The following is a 21,684-nucleotide window of genomic DNA, read 5'->3' on the forward strand; positions in this document are numbered from 1 at the left end:
ATTTACCAACAAGTACAACACTACGGCAGGCTTTTGCTGTCAAACAACTCGGGTGACGCACAAAAAGCTTTTATTCTGAAGAACTCTGGCAGGAAGTGGTTCCAGCAGAGCACAGACAACAGGACCGTAGTGAGGTGGAAGGAGTGACTGAGATGGCAGATTTGTCGTTGTATTTGACGAATGTCAACGTTTCACTGGGACAAACTATGGAAACTGATAAGGTCAGTACGTGCGATACAACTCTCGCCATTTTTTGTGACTGTGACAGATGAAACTAATACTTTTTAGATTAATAGTGAATTAACGTTACTTCCTTAGCCACGAAGCTAGCAGTCAACAAACAAAAAGTAGCTAAAGTAAGCTAATAAACACACCAGTGCTTTGCATCGGTTGCGTGAACCGTTTGTCTTAAACGTGCTACCCATTGTAGCTATCGTCACATTATAGAACGAAACTGATAATTTAACAACATTTAACGTTAGTTTAAAAACTTTGTTAGTTAAGTTTGTAGTGTTTTTTTTTCATTTGTATGATTCTACTCTACCAAACATGCTGCTAAGAGTGTGGGAGGGCACGTCAACCTCCATTAGTTAGCACAATTTGCTTATCGGCACTTTAGCATTTACAGATGATAAACAAGTTAATAATAATACGCGGTCTCTTACTAATAATAATGACGATGGCATCATTTACACATCTTTAATATTTTGAATTATTGCCAGAGTCCAGGAGGGGCGACCGACTTTGAGACGGTGGAGATGGGAAACTCTGCGGGGAGAAAGGCGAAGGTGCCCCGCAGGACCATCTACTTTGCCAGTGGAGAGACCATGGAGGAGTACAGCACCGATGAAGAGGAGGAAGAGGAGCAGCCTGCGAAGAAAGATATCGTTACTGTAGATTCGGTAGGCTGATGTCAAAAAGTTTTAGTTTACCGAGGGCATCAGGATTTTACATCCTGTGGATAGTGTTTGCATCAGAGGAGTCCTTCACTCAGGCCTGTGTGGGGAGACGCAGCCCCCATCTCTGAAGTTAATCAAAACAGAGACAGCCTTTAAAGTCTTTAAACAGTGCTTGAGAAGGAGTCTTCGGTCATATTTGTGTGGTCTAGTTATCATAGCTCTCTTCCCATGTGTTTCAGTCCAAACTGACCTGGGGTCCATATGTCTGGTTCCACATGTGGAGAATGGCCACCTCCACTATCTCAGGTACAGTAGTCTGCTGGCAGAGTTAGCATTCATGTTAACAAGGACCCGTCACGTCTTACTAGGTTCTTAGTGGTCATGGAAATGTTTAAATGTGAGTTTTGAGAGGTGTTGCTGGAATATTAAACATCTGTGCAAATGAGAGGCTTTACAGAAATGCATCAGAATGTATTTTACAGCTTGCTTCACTCTTAAACTGCCTTTGGTCGCCTTCATAAGTGGGTCAATTGTAAGACGTTATCTTTATTGAGTGTGTGTGTTTCCTGTAGTGTGTGACTACATGGGAGAGAGACTGGCCTCTCTGTTCGGCATCACAACTCCTAAATATCAGTATGCCATCGATGAGTACTACCGTATGAAGAAAGAGGTAGGACACATGAACACACACACACACATCCTCGAGTGTCATATGTCAATTTCTTGTGTACATAGGAATAGAGCCACACCTTTCAAGGCTGTTTACGCAGAGGCAGGAGCAACAGTAAATAATAAACAGTATTGCGTGTGACACGTGCTGTGTTCTCCTGCAGGAGGAAGAGGAAGAGGAGGAGAACCGTCTGGCTGACATGGCGGAACGTCACTTTGTGGAGCAGCGGAGAGCTGAGCAGGATGATCCTCGTCCTGCAACTGTGGAGCAGCCAGAAGCGCGCGGAGCTTCCTTTGTAAATATCAGCTTTGACCTCGAACCTGAGTCTCCTCTCAACACTCCGGACACCAACAGAGTCCCTTCTCCACTCCCCTCCTGAAAACTGACACTCGCAGGCAAACCACTAACATTCACACATTTCAATCAGTTGGCAAAACACTAGTTTACTTAGCTGTATAGATTAATAATATAGTTATTTTTCTATGATTTGATTTTATAAAAGGAGATCTTAGTACACAGTGCAGGGAGAAATTAAAAGGGCTGTGGAAGAGGCTGCACTGGCCTTTCTTCTGTATTTAAATTTGCGTATAGCATGAATCATATGCAAGACTGAGACATAGCATTTAATTATTTGTTGACCAAACTGGGAATCCAGTCAACTCCCTTCAAATTGAGTTAGAGAAAGTGAAATAAATGCTGGACTGGGACACAGACGTCAATCTCAGTTTTTCCGGTAATGACAAACATACGGACCACCCTGAACTGAGCCGAGGGCAGAACGTGATCTGTGGGATAAACAGCAGCATCGAAGGACACATGCCACATCGGCCATTCAGTTGTTGATCCTGCTGCTGTATATATGCAAAGTAAGACAGATTTGTAATGGAGTGACCTGATACCGGCACTCTCAAGCCATGTCTGCTCTCAGTCTCTTCCTGTGCGTCTTGTCTGTTTTGTGATAGAGCTGCATAGTTTTTGACTTCCAGGCTGTAAAGACAAACAGGTAGTAATGACATCAGTAGCCAGAACTGGTGTAGATTACTGGGAACTTGTTGTTCTCTCCAGTTCATCCTGTCATTGCTACACTATCCCTACCCAGCTAATTTGATAGGTTCCATTTATTAATCGCCAGTTTGACCACAATCTCCTAACATCTTGTTTCCCTCCAGAGCATAAGATCTGCCTGCTCAGATGTTTTAAAATATATCCTTTAGCAGCACCTGTTAACTTCCCTTTGAGGCCCTTCTGTAGTACAAGTGAAACTGTCTAGTAGATCTGACCAGAGCCTGACTCCAGCTGTCCCTGCTAGGATATGGGGCAGTAGACTCGAGTCAGTCACAGGCTCCATGTGCGTAGTGTATTGATAGACTTGAAAAACCTCCTGTGCACTTTACTGTCTTTTAAGGTGAAGTTTGCTACTGTTTCTTAAGAGGTGTCACAGCACCACTCAGGTACTGTGGTGGAGGTTCATTAACAGCATTGAGATTTGGAGACAGGCAAGAAGCAGCAGTTTGTTGACTTCAACACTGGCCTCAGAGAAATGATCGACTGTCTTTGCTTTCTGCTTGTCACAATGTAAAAAATATGTTTCTGCCATGAATGATGCTTAAATCAGCTGGCAAACAAACAGCTCGAAGTAGTACTAATGTTTGCTCTTGGAAATGCCAAAAGTGCTCATTTTTCTAGATGATTTAATATAAATGTAGTGCAAAACCTTTGAAAGTCTGCTTGTACTCAAATGTATCGACGACTGTTGATTTACTGTACATTGAGGAGAAAGTTTGGCCACAAACAGCGCTCCTACATTAACATTTCTGTGGAAGGGTCATTCTTTAAGTGTCCTTGTGGAATGGTTTCATATGAGTGTGTGGCTGTGCAGCAGGCCTAATGCGGAGACTGAGCTGTCATAAGCTTCTTATTTGTTATTTTTATCCACTGATATGGTTGTGTGGTGTGGTGGCAGATCAGATGCAGAGAAACTACACACACCTCTTCTGAAAATGGACAAAGTGAAATGCCAACATTATCGGACTGTAAAGTGTATGGTATGTTAATAATACTTTGTGGATAAATATTTTTTCACTGCATGAGTTGATGAAGGATATTATTCATGCTTTTTTTATGTGCAAAAAGGGCCAACATATGCAAAAGTTTTGGTTATTTTAAAAATGTTTTAATGAATCTGTGTATGCATATTTATATTTTCTGTGTTAATAAAACCTTTAAACATTCACCTGTTTCTTGAATTGGAGTTAAATTGTCAATACAACCATGAAGGATTTTTAACAATCCCAATCATCTTATCCAATAAAACTGATGAAGATGGACCTTGTTTTCTTACAGTTTTCTAAATTACTTTTGGATTTCCCTGTCTCATCTGTCTTCAGCTCTGACTTGCTTCACAAAATCTCAAAACATGATTTCCATTTACCTTCAGTGTCCGAGTGATGTGATAAAACATCAAATTTAGGGAATAAAGGTGTGAGCATGTTCTGCATATCTACAGCTCAGAGTGGATTTAAGAAAAACAATTGTCATTACATACAATCGATGTTTGAACATTATCTCTTTATCACTAATAGGAAAATACGATTTTGGGACAAAAGTTAAAATTATGCAACAAAAAAAGACTTTCACTTACGAATGACACAATTTGAAAGATCCATTAGATCTAGCAGGAGCTGGTCGTCTTTACATACACACTGATCCCAAAGTCAAGAATTAAATTTCATACTTTTGCAATCCAGAATCTTTTATGAGACCCAAATAAAATTAATGTCATAATTGAGGAGACCAAAAGCCTGCCGAATACAGTTAGCAGTTTCTTAACTAGTACCCGCCTCTGCTAGGGACAACTGTCAGATTTCCTAAAGTCAAACCTGCAATAACAGATTTGAAGAAGTTAAATACACAGTGACCTCTTCAGACTTTTTCCATTCTCCACACATCTTGGAAGAAGATGAAATTAACACATCCAGCAGTTACAAAGCAACATTATTGTTAATTTGGAGTTTTTGCCCACTTGGAAAACGCCAATATTTACTTTTTTTTTTAGCTCTGTTTTTGGTCTCCACCAACTCCTGAGGGAAACACAAGACTATCTGATTCACTGTTGATATACAAGTATCAATTAAAGCCACTCAGTCAGTCGTTTATTATACAGTGTGTTTCTATTTGAACTTTTTGATTTTCTCACACCTGTTTGATTTCAGTGGGTATAAATAAAACGACTTTCCATTAAACAATGAAGGCAGTAAACGGAAGTACTCAAGGTCAATGACAAAAATGTGTGTATTTACAAGAAACAACAAGCAGGAGCACAAAACAATATTCACACAAAGCACCGTGGATTTCCTGCTTCCATCCAGCTCCCTTCAGTTCAGTGCTGACACTGGGCTTCCAGGCTGGGACTGAAACTGGCGACAGCGGTGTCTCCATCTTCAGGTGTCGTCGAGGTCAGCTGTGTTGCTGCTGTCGTTGTCGTTGGCAACCAGCACTTCTCTGTTCTCATAGGTCCAGAAGCCGTTGAGGTCAATAAGGATGCTGGTGACGGTATCACCTTGGCAACTGTTTACCAAGTCCTGGAGAGTGATCTTATAGGGATCTTTAGGCTTCACCATGTCAAAGATCTCATCCTGAGGAGAGACAGTGACCAAAATCTTTAACCCCCAAAACAAAGACTGTCTTTTAACAGAGGGTCAAAAATCTGTGCCGCTCAACTGAGCCTTCTGTCAACCAAAATAAATGTAAATCTGACTGAGACAAGATAAACAGAAAGTAGTCTCACTGTCTTAAAAACACCCACCAAATTACAGACATGATCTTTGCAAGGTTGTGTGAAGGGATTCTTTAAGAAACTGGCTGAATTCTGTGTGTGTGTGTGTGTACAATATACCTTGACATCCTGGAAGGAGACTGGCTCCTGTCCGTGGAGTTTCATCTGCTCCTGTATGGCCTGAACAACAAAGCACAACACAGGGAGTGTGAATTTGTGTTTGTGGTGGACATGTATTACTCATGTTGACATAAATGGACATAAATGTGTTCACACAGTCAACATTGTGGGGACTTGTCTTCCTTATGCGAACAAAATGCAAGTCCCTGTAATGTAAATCTTAACATTTTAGGATGAAGACTTAAGGGTTAAGGTTAGGGTTAGGAAAGCAGTGGTCATGGTTCAGGTAAGTGTTCAGGAAATTAATGTAAGTCTATGTCATGTCCCCAAAAGTGATGGACACCACACGACTGCGTGTGATATTGAATTTCTGATCCTCCAGACAAGTGGATGATCACCATCGTGACACAAACAAGGTATTCTTTGGACGCCATTAGTGTGTTTGTGTGCAGCTGATATACCCTAAAGAAATAGTTGAGGGAGAAGACGTTGAGGTATCCTTGATTCTCCATGTCCAGAAGCTTAAATATGTACTGTAGCGCTGCTGGCTCCTTCCTGTTTTCCAACGCCAGTACAAAGTCTAGATAGGTCTTGTAGTCCTGAAATACAAAGAAAGAAACACAATTGTGTTTCGTAAATATCTGATTTAGACCCAGCACACAGAAGACAAAAATACAGCACGGAGGAGAGCTTTAGAGGAAAACCCTATAATTCTCAGCATTAAAAAGTGTCACCAAAAGTGTGAGTCAGCTGCCCAGAGAGGACATGCTGTGTTCACTCAATGAGCAGCTGAAGATTAACCGTATGAGTTTCTTTGAAGTTGAACATTAACATACAGACAGGTGAGGCACTAAAAGAAGGCCCTGAATAAATGAGAGGACAAGATAAACAACTGCAGGACCTGAGGGGTCACGAATGGTTTGGTAGGTATGTAAACGATGTGAATCACATCCTGTGAGCTTCATAGTCACCAGATCTCAACCTGATCGACCACCTGTGGGAGATTTTGGGCTGACGTGTTAGACAGTACTCTCCACCACCGCCATCAAAACACCAAATGAGGGAACATCTTTCTGAAGAGCGACGTTCATCCAGTAGCTCTGAGCTGTTCTTTGATCTGCCACCTGTCTGTACATCTACCACAGGCCTCCTCCTCGTACTGCTGATTGTACCATTTCTCCATCATAGGTGAGACACTCCTGAAACACTCTGTCCAAGAAGACTGAGGTGAGCGTAGCGGTGCCGTAGCGTGAAAGCTCCTCTTTGCTCAACATGCCGTTGTGGTCCTTATCCAGGTTGAGGTATTGGCCTGTAAAGAAATAACAGAAAATCCCAGATTCACATCACTTCTTTTAGCTGGCACAGATAATGTATATTAGTATATTACATTAGAACCACAGTATCTTATCATTCAGTGCTGAAAATGTTGTGCACTGCCAGGCCCTGAACAGGCTATTATTATTCTATAGGCTCATTCAACATCGTGAACATCACATGTGAGACTGGAAACCTGACATTCACACACAGACGTTTTCTCACCGTAGACTCGGAGAGCCGAGGGGGCTGAGAACCAGTTGGACTCCTGGCTCTCTTTAGACAGCTCCTCATCTCTGAGCTGGGAGCGCAGAGGGAGAGGGAGAGAGGACGTAAGAGGGGAGAGACAGGAAATGACATCAGCTGGTCTTGACATTTGTGGGAGTATTGCTTCACAGTGAATTTGGCTATGAATGTTGGACCATTTCATAAGGTAAGAAAAAAGAAAAACAGCATTAATCCATATAACACAGCGAAAAAATGACTCATCTCTCAGGGAGACTATTACAGCTACAGCTTTGGTCCTTTGCATGCCTGCTGGTAGTGTACAAACCGACACAAACGACTACACAATCGATTGCAAAGTATGAATTAACACAGGTGGAAGGGTTGTGAAAAGAAAACAATGGATGTAGACTTAAGAAGGATGAGAAATGTGAGTCATGAAAAAATTTAACCTCCAGCAAGTCGTCCAGAAAGCTGCAGGCCAGTATATCCTGGATTTTAATCTTTCCTGAAAAACAAAAGAGACACAAACACCCTCAGTAAACGCATCCTTATAAAGACACATTACAGCCAAAGATATTATGTCTATTGAAGCACACATTGCTTCTCTGTGTGTGGGGTTCAGTCTCACCTGTTCGGAGGGGGTCGAGGAAGAAAAAGAACTTGCGAACAGCGGTGCAGACGTAGAAAGAGTAGAAGGACTTCTCCAGCCCGTCCAGCTGAGGCAGAGTGGGGATCAGCTCCAGGATGTAGTTCTCCAGATCCTACACAGAATAACAAGCGTTATTTCAGCACTACTGCAAACCATTATTTCCCAACCCGGCTGAAAAATGCTGACTATCACTCAAACTGAAACTTGTGGTTACTGATGGAAATGCTCACCGACTCTCTGAGGTGGCCCTGTCCTGCTACATCATACAGACTCAGACCTATCCGGGTCTGATGCAGCCACACTGGACATAGACAGAACAAAAATGAGCAACATTCAGTGACAAGGTATTTGCCAGTGCAGATGAATCCAGGTAAGTAAACAGGGCTGGGAGATACTTCACTATGTGGAAAAAGGGATAAGGTAAACCAGAAAACCAAATGAAGGTCCACACCTTTCCTCATGACGTAGTTAAAGAACTGCATAATGGAGATCCGACCGTAAGGGTCGCTGTGCAGCAGCTTGGCGTAAACTCTGGCTGTGAAGAATTTCCTGAGGGAGGAGAGAGAAATTTTTATTCTATTTGATCTGAAAATCAGATTTCCCTGACTTTACATCTGCTACTAAAATATTTCTTAGCTGGAGTTTATTTTTCAAGACTTTTTAAAGTATGCATGTCAAAGTCAGATCTCTCTTTCTTTTGCCATCATGAAAACATTACTTCATTTTAAATATTCAATCCCTTTAAAACTGACAGTGGACACAAATTGACATATTAACCACCTGCTTAATATGTGCCCACTTCCTGGTTGAAAGGCTTGATTTCATGGCCACAGAGTGCACAGAATGTAGTTTGGGTTGTTTAATGTGGCCAAATGCATCTCTGACAACCTCCTGAGGTAGTGACCACATTTTCAATACAATAAGGATGTTTCTGTGCTTTACATACAGTTACAAATTCCATCAGCTAAGACATTGATCCCCAACCCGTGGGCCGTGGGTCATTTGGTACTGGGCCGCACAGAAAGAAAAAATAATTTCCATTATTTTGTTTTTTCACATAATTTGAAAAACAGGTGGTGCCTGACAGTGCCAGTCTGCAGCCAGGTCCTCTTGACATGATTAAAAAGTGGATTTACGTTCATTATTATTGTTATTATTATTATTAAAGAGAAAATACCACAGTTTCTAATGCCGATCTTATCATTTTATTTTGTTTTTATCTGCTACACCCTTAGACTGGGCCGTGAAAATATTGTCAGACATTAAACTGGGCCATGGTACAGAAAAGGTTGGGGACCACTGAGCTAAGACACACTGACGCCAGGTAGATATAAAGTCAAGCTGACGAAGGGATTTTCCAGAAGCAACCTTTGATCTAGCATGAATCCATGGCACAAACAAGAAAAAACTGCGCAATTAAACTAGTCTGACACAGGGGATTTTACCCAAACTGTGCTGCTGCCAGTAAACCTCTACTTCCTGTTACTTACTTGCACTTGGGCCCGGCCTTCTCCCCCACCTGCAGGTAGGCTTCATAGCTGATCATGGCCTCCTCCCCACTCACAGGAGGGACCTGGTGCTTATCGAGCAGAAACCACAGATTCTACAGCAAGATAAAAAAAAGAAAAAGACAATCAAGTAAACAGACACTAAATATCACACCTTCAGTTCTGACGTCATTATGTTGTGTCTATGTGTGTGTGCTTTACCTGCAGTTCCTCATTATCCAGCAGTTCTCTGCTCTTCCTCTGGAGGAAGACGGCTCTGGACTCCTCTCTCAGCTTCTGAAGCAACACTTCATCCTCTGCTGGGAGCTGCAGAACAGCATCATCATCAACACCTGAGTTACGTTCAACTCCGCACATCTTCATCACTAAACTGCAAGCCTGTATCCTGGCACCTCATACTCTGCTGTCGACTACAGCAATAACATGATCAACATAATAATATCACATCATAATCTTCATCATCACTGCCATCTTTTAACTTACATATCCTCGAAATGTAATATGTTCCTTCAAATGAACATTTACAGTATTTGGCAAATGTAGTTAGGGGGATACAGTGACGGCGGTTTCGTCCACTGTCTTGTACCATAACACAATTAAAATGACATGAATGACAACAGTTTCCTTTGGGTTCACATGAGTCGTGTATTTAATCGATACCCTGTAGTAAAATCGTGGGATGTTCTTGTAGGACTGGTCTCGGTCGCCTCCCCCCTTCCACTCTGTGTAATATTTGGTGAACAGTTCAGTTTCTTCTGCTTTCATTTCCTCGTCGCTTCTCTCATCTGCACGACAACAGTGACAACACGTTAATGTTGACTAAGCTAACAGTTTTCAAACGACTTATGCCGGCTATGGCTATCAATCCGAAGTAGCTAGCTTTAGCCAGTATGTGTTTACATTTTGTCTCACCTTTTTTGGAGTTTGCCAACCTCCTTTTCAAAATATCCGACCAGTGAGGCTGTTGTTCTTTAGCCATACCAGCTCCGAAATGAATCCAGTATAACCCTTCTATACCGAAAGTCAAAAACAGTCAGTGTAAAATCCACAAAAGCAGCCAAGCTACCCCAAAATGGGACAACATCAACGTCAGAATGGAGAAGGATCTTACTTCCGGTTCAAGTTTTTTGTATTTCAAAATAAAAACACATCGGAAAAGGCAAATCCTTCAAAGGCAAAACAATGTAGTAGCAAAGTAAATATTTTATAGTAAAATTAGTCAAATTAGCATTGTAAAGCCATCAATTCAATCATCAAAGGAAGTTTCATAGTCAGTTTAAAAACCAAAAAAACTGATTAGACTTCATTTCAACCTTCATTATCAAATTGCTTATTCCGGCCTTCCTCTGGTTACCTTTCAAAACTTGACGCAGCTCAGAAACGGAGCTGTCGAGCGTTGATGATGTCAAGGTGCGCGACTCGGGACATGCGTTGGAGTTGTGTTTGTCAATGAACTTGTAGAGCGAAAGAGGCTGTGTTAGTTGAATAAATGTGGATATCGAGGCGAAGTGAGTCGTATTTAAATGTTTATACTAGTCTGCAGAGCCCACGAGAGAGTAATACTATCTTTAAGCAACTACTGGCATTTGGAAACAGGCATGCTATCTGGCTACTGTCATTTACAGGATCATTGATTTAAGTAACTAACATCATGTCTTGGTTTTGTAGTCAGATGGTTTGGGAGAGAAGTGTTTGCAAAGCTTGTAATGTAAGGGTTTTAGCTGATTTATAAGTGATTGTGGAGTTTAATACTAAATAATCTACCTTAAATTCTCACAAGCCCTGAGGTTAAGCATCCTAACATGGGCTCCACCTTGCTATTAAATGTCAGAACATGCCAGAAAACCTTAAAGCCTTTCTTTCACCAAGGAAGTTCAGCTTTCCTCACGCTGAAGACTTCCCTGTGCAAATCATCGCAACTGCCTCTCTCAGCACGCTTTCTGTGCACCACAGACTCTAACTCCTACCCAGGGGGCAGACAGGCAGACAGAGGCAACAATAGACAGGGAGGGGTAAGAAACCCCACCATCAGGCGTAGGGAGGAGGACTCGTTGGGCAATGCTGTGAACTCCACTGTTCGGCAGAGGCCTTCCTTCCCCAGATCTGTGTTTGCTGCTGGGACGGCAAAGAGGCAGGCGACAGAGCTACAGAGGAGGAAAGCAGTCTTTCAGGATGAGGAGCAGCTAGGCAAGCTGCCCAAAGCGAGGGATGCTGAAGGAGCAGGTGGGACACACTGGAGTCTACTTTAACTGGCATCCTTTTTCTCTTGCAGTCGGACCTTTTTGGTGCAAAATACAGCATTTCCTAAAACAAATTGTATGCAGGAACAAGGCAGTTAAAGTTAATGTGCACAAATAACATATTTTTGATGGACTCTCCGATGAAGTTCTGTTGTTGTGATGCATGATGTTTGGGAATGATTGTTTCCGTTCCCGTCACTGATGCGTGGATGTTTTTACAGAGAAGCTGCCGCCTCCTGACCGGCCGCTGTCCGTTGCCGAGTGGAGGGAGCTGAAGGAGTCTCTGGGAAATCAGCAACGCTTTGACCTGCAGATGATGTTGGTGCTGTACAACACTGGGGCAGAGCTGGATATCGCCAAGTAAGAGAAAGACGAGTGTGTCTCTGATTTTGAGAACATTTTGTCGCGGCCAAATTGTCATTGCAGTAGACAGGAAGTTTGACATTATGTCTGTTCATTTCATGCCTCTCTTTTTTTTTGTCCAGCTGGGTTAAATCTCAAGCACTAACATTTTACATTCATTTGAAATAACCAAACCAAAAATATGAGCAAGGTTATGTGCACTGTAAAGGTCAAGCAATTTAGCATGTGTATGTTACAAACATGTACTGCACCTTTCTGCCACAGGTCCCTGCTGACTTTTGTAGCCATGGAAACAGGGACGCTGTCTTATGAGTTGTTATTGCGGTACCTGATGGTGTGTGTGAGCGGCGGCCACGACGCTGAGGTGTTTGATGTCTATGACATAATGAGGGGCAGTTTCTCTTCTCTGGAAACAGGAGCCTCCAGCCTCTTCATCAAGTCCTTCAGCCGGACGGCGAGGTGGAGGGAGGCTCTCAGCATCCTGCATGAGCTTAAGAAGGTTAACAGTGTTTTGATGGCAACTTAGACAATGTATTTAACTAATTTTAAAGATGGAGGACATGACATCTCCACTCTCTCATCACCTGGTTTTACTGGCATCCTGACAGTGCATTACCCCGTCATCACGAAACTATGGGGATGTCATCGCAGCAGCGATGTTACATGGTGACAAGACCACTGCCTGGGCTCTTTATGGTGAAATAATTGGACAAAGACTGAGTCCACGCCAGGAGACCTGGGACGCTCTGTTTAAGGGAGTGAGGAAAACTGAGGAAGACCAAGGAAAGGAGGCAGAGGTCATATCTGAGTCGGAGCACGAGGAGAAGCTGCTGGAGATTCTGCTCTATATGAGGAACAACCAGATCTACCCTCAACTCAGCCTCGTCAGCAGCATCAAGACCTGGTTCGAGAGGTACAGGAGAGTGATAAAGTGGCAAAGTCTTTCGTTCAGTCTGCTAATTGTGGGCTAAAAAGTGCTGCCTTTAAAACCATAATATGATCAATAAGCTGTAACATTGTTGCTGGACTCTGCCTTGACGAGTTGTGTTTAGATACAGTTTCTGAGTACATTTGAAGTGATTTTTCTCCTTTCTTTCCTCCCTTTACACTGAAAAAAAACAAGATAAAATTGCAAACCAACATTCATACCCAAAGTAATTTTCTCTCCTCAGTACTCTGTATGAACTTGACTTGAATGACTGAGCTCAGTCCCTTCTGTTTTAATCCACATCACTCACCTCATCACTCTTCGCTCTCAATGCTCTGATCTCTCTGTCTCTTCCTCCCTGTTTTCAGTCTCCCGGGACAGAATTGGACAGGATGTTTTACCAGCGTCACCCCAAAGTAATTACACCACCTCCTACCTCAACATGAGTCTTCATGACAGTTTATATGATTTCATCCATATTTGTGCAAGGGCAAAACTGTGTGTTCTCTAAGTGTGAATTTGTCATTTATGTATGTGTGTGTGTGTGTGTGTGTGTTTAGGGGTGTGTGTAGGTGTTGCGGGTCTGAGTTAGAGTCCATTCAGCTGACTGCTGAGGAGTACCAACAACTGAAAGAGAGAGTGATGACTGACATCATTGAGGGACAAGATGTTTTTAAAAAGACCACACCGCAGGTACGCATGCACAAACACACACACGCACGTGCACACGCACACACACATGGAGCAACCACTTAAATACATCTCTACGAGGACCCAAAGACGTAGTATTTTTATTTATTCCTTTTTATTTTTAATTTAATCACATTGTATGCAGTTTATGATATTCTAAATTGCACTGAATGATGACACTTTTCACTTTTTTCTAAAGGAAAGTGATTTATCTTATAGAACAATTCCATCTTGTTCTAATGTGTAAAAAAAAAAACCAAACATCGTACTTCTGTGTTGAGGCTTGTCCATCAGCAGCATGCTGCATGGTACACCAGCTTTGTAGCTCTGTGTCTTCCCTCCTGCTAGATGGCGCTATTGGTACACATGCAACACAAGGCGAGTGAGGTTAGTTGCAGCATCTTGGTAAACTCTGATAAGTGCTTTCACCATCTGGACAGATCTCCTTTTGATGCAACAAAAAGGAAGTTTTAATGTCAGACATAGTGACGTGGCAAAGACTTGGTTCATTAATTTCCCTCAGGACTGGTGTGACTTTGATGTTTATTAGTGATTAGTCCAAGACAGAGAGGATGATACTGCCCAGTCATCTTTTTTTCTGTCTGTCTGTTTCTTTCTTTTTTTGAGGCTAGGCTAGTCTCTAGTGCAGATCAAGCCATTCAGACACTTGCTGTCTAGCTATAGTTTTCACTCTTCATAATCGCGAGCATAACTCTTCTTCTTTTTATTCACAGCAGGCTTAGAAACATAAAACAGAGATTAAAGGAACATTTTGGGACATACTGTATGCTTATTCACTTTCCTGCCAAGAGTTAAATGAAAAGATTGATACCACTCTCATATCTGTCTGTTAAATAATAAGCTAGCACTGCTTAGCTTAGCTTCACAAAAAGGCTGGAAATAGGGGGACATGGCTTTGCCTTAAACTCATTAATTAATTTGTTACGTCTCGTTTGTTTAATCTGTAAGAATGACACCAAATGACAAACCATTCCTTTACATTAGGATAAGTTCATCGAAGGAAGATTCCATACATTTTGCAGACATGAGGAAAGGGACTACACATAAGGGGCAAGGCCAAAAACCAGAACTGAACGCCTGTGACCTCGACCCCTCGGCCAGCACTGCATTAAAAACTGGCACGGTTGTATTAAGAATGTTACCACAAAGGCTCAGGTATACTTTGGAAACCCATTATCGGTAAACACAGTTGCTGCATCCACAAATGCAAGTTGAGCCTCCTCAACCAAGCAAAGCAAAGGCCTTATATCAACACTGCAGACTTCTCTGGGCCCGAGCTCACTGCCGGCTTAGACCCCATTCAGCTGAGGGTTTAAATGCTTCCAAAGCGATAGGACTCACTCCACCTGTGTGATAGACAGCTTCAGTCCACAATTAGGACCTGGATACTAGCAAGCAGGGGAGCACACACATGCTTGCACAGTTCAGAGCGAAATGAAGACTGTATTTTCACATTGTATGCTCCTTTTAAAACCAAGAGAAACAGTCTTCACTGTATCTTGCATGCATATGTGCACTGTCTATGTGGAGACAGAGCCAGGGCATAAGCTTTTCATTGGGCTGGAATGTACTGGCTGTGTTTTTTTTTTTATATGAAGCCAAAGACAATAAACTTAAAAACAAGGTTATTCAAGTGCGGTAGATCCAAAAAGAAACTTGGCAACATCTGTAACATGTTGTTAATAATATGTCATATTTCATTTATGAAAAGAGAGAACGTTTGCATGTGGTCCTTTGTGTTTTTCGGTAGTCAGGGGGAGTTTGTTGGTGCAACTGTTAGTTAAATTGAGGGGATTTCCAGCATGTGGAGCACCATGAGAATCTGGACCGCAGCTACCTCCCGCCAGACCGAGGAAGGCAGACAGACACGCTGTTTAACTCGATTTGATTAATTCCCAATAGAAGGCAATTCATTTTAAGGGCAAACGGAGTGCTTCAGACAACAATCAGTGAAGCAGCAGATGCAGGCTGGGACAGAGACAGATGGAAAAGGGTAGTAAAGCTGTGTTTGTTCGTATGTGCTGAAGCACAGTTAGATATATACAGTAGATAGATGTTGAAACGCATAAAGCAGACAGACAGCAAGTCATACATTTTTATTCTAGACTGAGAGACGAGAGAAATAGAAACCCCTGGGCAATTTCATGCAAACAAACAGCAGTCATTATATACCACCTCTGTGAAACTATGTGTTTAACTCCTCACTGACGCATTTATTTCTGTTCACACCTATTTCAGAAACAAAAATAGAACATTCTTGCATTCATGTCGAGCTGTTCCGCTGCAGCGCATTACATTGTACTCCTGTACAACTGTCTTTGTGTTTTTGTGTCCACGCTGTTCGGGCTAAATAACCCACCAGCATATGCTGTTCTGCCAAGAGGCGCTTCGTGTTTTGGGCCAATAGAACATATTTCAGCACAGTCACAAGCCTCAGACACCAAGAACAGAAGTGCGGTCTATTTTTAGCATTTTAACATGTATAAACTACAGCACAGTCTTCTGGTTTTTTATGTAAACTCGCGTCAGCTCGCCACGATGCAAATGTTGCCCCGTCCCGAAAATGACAATCACAGGAAATGAAATAATTTAAAATGCTTACATACAAGGTTGTCTCAAAAAGTAGTTGTATTGTGATCTGCTGCTGCTGCTATTAGCGATCATTTATCGGCCCAAAAGTCTAACTTATTCTGTATGGAGAACACAGATATGTGACATGTATTAGAATATATGAATAAACATCTTTAATATATTGTAAGTCAATGCAGTGTACAGTAGACAGGATGTGCACAGAGATTTTTTTTCTTCACAATTGCACTTTGAAATCAGTTGCATTATGTCCACATTAAACAATTATGCGGTTACATAAACATGCTGCTGAACATTGGTGTGGATAATTATAGCTTCATCATAACTCAATGTAACTTAATATAAGTAGATGTTATGCTATAATACAATTTTAAACGAATACCCAAATCAAAAGGTAAACAGTAAGTTCCGACTAAAGTGTTTGAATTCAGACTGATAGATGTATTTACAGTTAGTTATGGGTTTTTTTTTTGCCTTTTGATTTAATGCATCATTGGTAATGCCGTCTGGTATGTGTACAGAATACTATCATACGCTGCATAATAATGGTGCATGAGCAGTATTGTGAGCTTATGTATGCAGGTGCGAGCATGTGTGTGCGTGCGTACGTGCGTACGTGCGTGTGTGTGTGTGTTTTAAGCAGTCGCATTATCCACAGCAGCACAATGAGCTGGTTTCACATATCAGCTCTGGAAAGTCCCCGGATAATTATACTGGACTTTCTCTCCGTCTCTCTCTTCCTCTGTCTCCTGCTCTCATTCTCCCTTTTTTTTCTTTGCTGTTTTTACTTTTTACTTTTTTTTTTTTTTTTCAGGCTTTCTCCACAATAACTAAACATTCATCTTCATCTCCATACTTCCATCTCTCCATCATCCATCAGTCTTCTTCTCTAATTCCTTTTGCAGCCTCACCTAAAACACACATCCCCCACCTCAAACAAAACCAGCTCACATTATGAAACTATTAGTTATTGTTCCATACTGTACGTGTGTGTGTGTGTGTGAGACAGAGAGAGAGAGTTTGGTGAATTAAAGGGATCAAAATAGATGCTGGAACATCAACAGGGCTTGGCAGGCGTTTAATCTAGAGCACAGATCCACCAGTGGAGAAATGTTACAGCCTTTTTTGCATTTTTACACTCACATTTTTATTGCGTGCATTTCTTACAGTGTGCACACTGTCAAGTTTCAAGTCCAGGGGAATTCACAGCAACCTATTTCCATACTGCTGCGATCTAAAAGTGAAAGTACTAACAATGCTCACGTGCTGGAGGCCTATTCTAAGCTTCAGCACTACTTTCCTGCTGTGGCACAAAGCCGTAATGCTGTATTTTACACGTTGACTAGAGTGATGAAGCCCGCCTCATTCCCTGTGGTGCAAAAGAAAACTGGTGAGGTTTATGATTGGGAGGAAGTAAGTATGAGTATTGGTCTGTGAAAATGAAGTGGGACCAAATGTAGTACACGCAGTACAGCTGTGATACAGCTGACAGTAGCCCACTTTACATTTTGTCATTTTAGTCTGAGTCTAATCTAAAGATTGAACAAAAAGGTTGTTCCCCCTCATTACCCAGGTCTACAGTGTGTGCATTTTTTAAACCATTAAACTTTATCATAACTCTAATGACAGTTGAGCTGCCAGCTGGCACTCTGCCATCTCAGTAACGAGAAGGAAAGGCCAGGTAGATTTATTACTGGCAGGCCTGTGATCAGTCAGTGGGACAGCCAGCCGACCATGAGGCCAGTCGACTCACAGGTGTTCAGTTACGCTCCTCGACCACAATAAGGAACAAGCCCCTGATGTTGTTATTAGAGAGTTCTGCAGACCTTTTCTGTACATTTTCAGTCCTGCACATGTTTAGTGAGACATCCAGTACATCAGCCAGTCAAACTGTGAGCTCTTAAGGCTGCCACCTTTCCTGAAAATGAGCACGTCTGCCACTGTTTCCAATTGTGTTTTGACGTCAGCCATGTCTGATTTTGACTCTGTAGTCATTAGCTGAGTAAACTGAGTAGAAGAAGACGCGGAGAACACACATGCTGAGGAAGACAGACTCAGAAATGTCCATGTGTAGAGACCTGCTGATATTTATTCAATGAAAAGAAAAACGTTCGAGGACATTTTGTGAGCACTTTCCTTGCTTATTTGTGAATTTATTGGACTTTTGCTTGTGGCTTGTAATATGCTAAAATACTTCTGATACAGAAAAGGGAAAAGAACACATTCTTCTCCCTGCAACTGCAACATTTTGTGGCCACGTTCTGCTCTTTCTATCATGATTTTTGGCTATGCTCTAGCAGCATGGCTCTGGGGACTGTAATGACGATCCATTAGTGCACCACATTGGACCTGACTGAAATATCTCAACACCTGTTCGATGGATTGAAATGACATTTGGACATTTTGGAAATTCCCCAGAGGATAAATCCTGATCCAGATCCCCCAAGGGCCACCAGCAGGTCAAATTTATGACTTATTCACATCTACATCTATTAACATCTACACACTACTATAAAATACTCTCTAATGGTCTCTGTGGTTAGTGTAAACTCAAGTGCTTTTGTACAGCACAATATCTTTATCATTTCTTTATATCACTGACCTATTTTTTCTCAATGTATCACTCTCTCTGATAATGTCTGTCCATCTATCTCTCTGTCTTTTGTCTGTTCAGGAGTTGAAGAGGTTCAAGAAGTTTGTGAAGACTAAGCCACCTTTTGATGTGGTCATAGATGGACTGAACATAGCAAATATCAGCAGGAACAAAAAGAAGCTGTCAGAGACGGTGAGAAAAAACACAGATGTACATGCACGCAAAATGTGATATAATAAAAGAGATGAAAAGAGTTGAGCTAAGCATTTTACAGGATCCACTAGCCCAACCGTGCTTATTCAGAGTCATCACTGCACATGCACACACACAGTTTTAGAGTCTAGATTTCAGTGGTTTCTTCCTACATGTATGTCTGTCCAACGCAGGGGCTTTTCTGCCAGTTGCACTGTGACTTTATGATTTTAATAACGCTTGTCTGCCCACGTCTGTGTGTGTGTGTGTGTGTGTGTGTGTGTGTGTGTGTGTGTGTGTGTGTGTGTGTGTGTGTGTGTGTGTGTGTGTGTGTGTGAGATTTAACGTGGCTACAAGACAAAGGCAAGTACAACAGAAAAACCTATTTGCCTATCTAGTCATGTACTTCAGGGGAAAGCCAAATCAATTATTAAAATTAATGCAAAAGTGGTAGAAATTTACATCAGGCCCACTGACAGAACCTTCATTCAAATGCCTGTACGAATGAAATCGGAGGTCAGCGACACAGCTATATATGAATTATGAAAATACATGCTAAATTTACAGCCAGGCTATCGACACTGTCAGGCTGTACTAAGCACAGTGGTGCTTTGGGCTAAATGCTAATGTCACCATGCTAACACAGTGACAACGCCAACAAGCTGATGTTTAACAGGTAATTATGCATACACAATAAAATGTGCCAAAATTGACCATGTTCACCAACTTACTTTGGCTTGTTAGCATGCTAACATTCACTAACTAGCGCTTAACACCAAGTCCAGCTGAGGCTGACTGGAATGTCAGTAGTTATTAGTATTTGCTCATACAGCATATAAGCAAGTGGAAGTACAACCTGAAATGTTGACATGATGATGGCACCAGATGAAAAGTAATTACAATAATTCTGAGGCTTTTGGGTAAGTACCTCATACAAAAAAACCCCAAACTGTCCCTTTAAAACCACAAATGTTAACCCTATGATGGCATTAGAAGAAAAGCCCAGTGATCACCAAAGTCATTGGGCTTTCTACTCTGGGAACCACGTGTTGGGACAAAATTTCATTCATGCATTCATGCAGTCCAGTAAGATTTTTCAGTGGACCTAAGTGGTGGACAGAACAACTGACATCGGCACTCATAGAGCTATGCCACAAATTTGCTATTTGTGCTATTTGAGCTATGCCTTTTGCTTTGATGACAGCTTTGCACACTCTTGGCATTCTCTGAGTCAGCTTCATGAGGCAGTACACATCGTGTTAGTCAGTTCCCCAGGTTTCATCGTAGATCTGTTTAACAGAACTCTTTGTTCAGTGCTACAAAAGTAAAGAGTGGGAGGTTTAACTGTGGCAGTAAGAAGGTTGACAGAAGTCCTTTGTCGCGTTATCCTTCACATTAATGAGAGAGGCACAGCAATTAGTCACCCGAGGTGGTTTCAGCCATATCTAAGGGTCCATTCAGAAATAAACGCTTCCTGTCCTTTTGGCTTATAAAAAAACACATCCACAAAACATGAGTTGTGGTGTGTGTGCTTACAAAGGCATGTCATTTACATACTGTATGACTGGATCACTGCCACAATATGTTCTTGCATGTTTTTGTTGCACAACTAACAAAACTTACTCCATTTCCAATGCATATCTCTGCTGTTTATCTTCTTAACAAGCAATGACATGTTATACAATCTACCACACACACACACACACACACACACCCATTCTACCAGTCAGTGTTGGATTAGATGCAAAATATGTTAAAACTTGTCTTAAATCTTATATTAGTCATGTAGGAGCTGCTACATGCATCATTAGGTGTGGTTATGGATCTTAATGGAGCTGGCACCCAGACAGACATTTGTGTCATTAGATATTCATTAGTATTTAAAGTGTTGAGGTATGTGCGTCTGTGTGTGTTTCAGTTGTTGGCTGTGGTGTTGGAGCTTAAACGGCGGGGCCTGACTATTCTGGTGTTGGGGAGGAAACACATGCTGAAGTCCTCCACGTCCTGGACTAAATACGACATGGACCTTATCCAGCAGAAAGCTCATTGCTTCTTCACTGAAAACATGTGAGCGCCTGATAATAAAGTAGAATCTTATGGAATATACTCCAGAGAAAACATAAAATGATTTTGCAGACATTTTGTAATTTATTTATTTGTAATGAGCTTACCTCACACTTTTTGGTCTATATGTCTGTCAGTTCAGAGGATGACCCCTTCTTGCTGTATGCCACACTGCATTCTGGGAACCACTGTCAGTTTGCGAGTAAGGACCTGATGAGGGACCACAAGGCCTGCCTGCCAGACGCAGCCACCAGACAGCTCTTCTTCAAATGGCAGAGAGGCCACCAGCTGGTGGTAGATGGAGATGTGTCAGCACACACGAGGGTCCGATTTCAGGTGAGGAAGAGGCGGAAGGGTGTGTGGGGAGAGTGATGAAGAAAGAAGCATACCAATTATCTTAATGTGAATGTGTCTGTGTGTGTGTTTAGACTATTTCCAGCTATGACACCATTGTCCAGACTTCAGCCGACTCGTGGCACCTTCCCTACGATGACACAGAGGACAGGAGCAGCTATGAAGTACCACAACGTTGGCTCTGCCTTACCAAGAAGCAGAAACACACATGCTCATAATTCATATGCTTTGATCATGACTGTGGATTTGTAAATAAAACATTTACCACAAATAACGAAGTGACCTGCACTCTTTAATTTTGCTTTATACATTAGAAAAATTAAATTCGATTAGATATATAGTAATAGTAATAATAATAGTAATCATAAACGTCAGCTACACCACATTGCAGCAATGCAAAGGAGTAGCACGGTTGTAGTCAGTGGCGACATCTATAAACTACAAAGCTGCCAAGTTGACCCGGAAGTGGAAGACTTTAATCGGTCAT

At 41.8% G+C, this 21,684-nt stretch overlaps 3 protein-coding genes across 3 annotated transcripts; 2 read left to right on the top strand and 1 right to left on the bottom strand.

Annotated features, from left to right (window-relative positions):
* The first annotated feature begins 109 nt into the window (after window positions 1-109).
* Window positions 110-3,800, top strand: fam177a1 (family with sequence similarity 177 member A1). Its single transcript, XM_041954074.1, has 5 exons — window positions 110-221; window positions 723-902; window positions 1,139-1,205; window positions 1,472-1,569; window positions 1,733-3,800. Exons 1-5 carry the CDS (start codon window positions 153-155, stop codon window positions 1,946-1,948), a joined length of 630 nt encoding a protein of 209 aa, XP_041810008.1. The 5' UTR covers window positions 110-152; the 3' UTR covers window positions 1,949-3,800.
* A 318-nt stretch (window positions 3,801-4,118) lies between these two features.
* On the bottom strand, window positions 4,119-10,252 carry ppp2r3c (protein phosphatase 2, regulatory subunit B'', gamma). The gene is made up of 13 exons (XM_041954072.1): window positions 10,076-10,252; window positions 9,824-9,948; window positions 9,365-9,469; window positions 9,146-9,258; window positions 8,107-8,204; window positions 7,886-7,956; window positions 7,635-7,767; window positions 7,456-7,511; window positions 7,004-7,079; window positions 6,637-6,773; window positions 5,926-6,063; window positions 5,465-5,524; window positions 4,119-5,204 (listed from the first exon to the last, which is right to left on the bottom strand). The coding sequence occupies exons 1-13, from the start codon at window positions 10,140-10,142 to the stop codon at window positions 5,010-5,012; spliced, it is 1,374 nt and encodes a 457-aa protein (XP_041810006.1). The 5' UTR covers window positions 10,143-10,252; the 3' UTR covers window positions 4,119-5,009.
* A 332-nt stretch (window positions 10,253-10,584) lies between these two features.
* Window positions 10,585-21,456, top strand: LOC121618551 (protein only RNase P catalytic subunit). The gene is made up of 10 exons (XM_041954053.1): window positions 10,585-11,386; window positions 11,625-11,763; window positions 12,031-12,265; window positions 12,375-12,679; window positions 13,063-13,110; window positions 13,255-13,387; window positions 18,669-18,779; window positions 20,698-20,846; window positions 20,981-21,179; window positions 21,272-21,456. Exons 1-10 carry the CDS (start codon window positions 10,966-10,968, stop codon window positions 21,413-21,415), a joined length of 1,884 nt encoding a protein of 627 aa, XP_041809987.1. The 5' UTR covers window positions 10,585-10,965; the 3' UTR covers window positions 21,416-21,456.
* Window positions 21,457-21,684: the final 228 nt, after the last annotated feature.

Source organism: Chelmon rostratus, chromosome 15 (genome assembly GCF_017976325.1).
Source record: "Chelmon rostratus isolate fCheRos1 chromosome 15, fCheRos1.pri, whole genome shotgun sequence".
In the NCBI taxonomy this organism is placed as follows: domain Eukaryota; kingdom Metazoa; phylum Chordata; class Actinopteri; order Chaetodontiformes; family Chaetodontidae; genus Chelmon; species Chelmon rostratus.

Excerpts from the sequence above, each read along its gene's own strand:
- LOC121618551 (XM_041954053.1), top strand. The coding sequence starts at position 10,966 with ATGGGCTCCACCTTGCTATTAAATGTCAGAACATGCCAGAAAACCTTA. Across the intron at positions 13,388-18,668 it reads TTAAAAAGACCACACCGCAG|GAGTTGAAGAGGTTCAAGAA; the intron begins GTACGCATGCAC and ends TTGTCTGTTCAG. Across the intron at positions 21,180-21,271 it reads ACACGAGGGTCCGATTTCAG|ACTATTTCCAGCTATGACAC; the intron begins GTGAGGAAGAGG and ends GTGTGTGTTTAG.
- fam177a1 (XM_041954074.1), top strand. The coding sequence starts at position 153 with ATGGCAGATTTGTCGTTGTATTTGACGAATGTCAACGTTTCACTGGGA. Across the intron at positions 903-1,138 it reads ATATCGTTACTGTAGATTCG|TCCAAACTGACCTGGGGTCC; the intron begins GTAGGCTGATGT and ends CATGTGTTTCAG. Across the intron at positions 1,206-1,471 it reads GGCCACCTCCACTATCTCAG|TGTGTGACTACATGGGAGAG; the intron begins GTACAGTAGTCT and ends TGTTTCCTGTAG.
- ppp2r3c (XM_041954072.1), bottom strand. The coding sequence starts at position 10,142 with ATGGCTAAAGAACAACAGCCTCACTGGTCGGATATTTTGAAAAGGAGG. Across the intron at positions 9,259-9,364 it reads TGGATAATGAGGAACTGCAG|AATCTGTGGTTTCTGCTCGA; the intron begins GTAAAGCACACA and ends ATCTTGCTGTAG. Across the intron at positions 7,512-7,634 it reads CCTCGACCCCCTCCGAACAG|GAAAGATTAAAATCCAGGAT; the intron begins GTGAGACTGAAC and ends TTTGTTTTTCAG.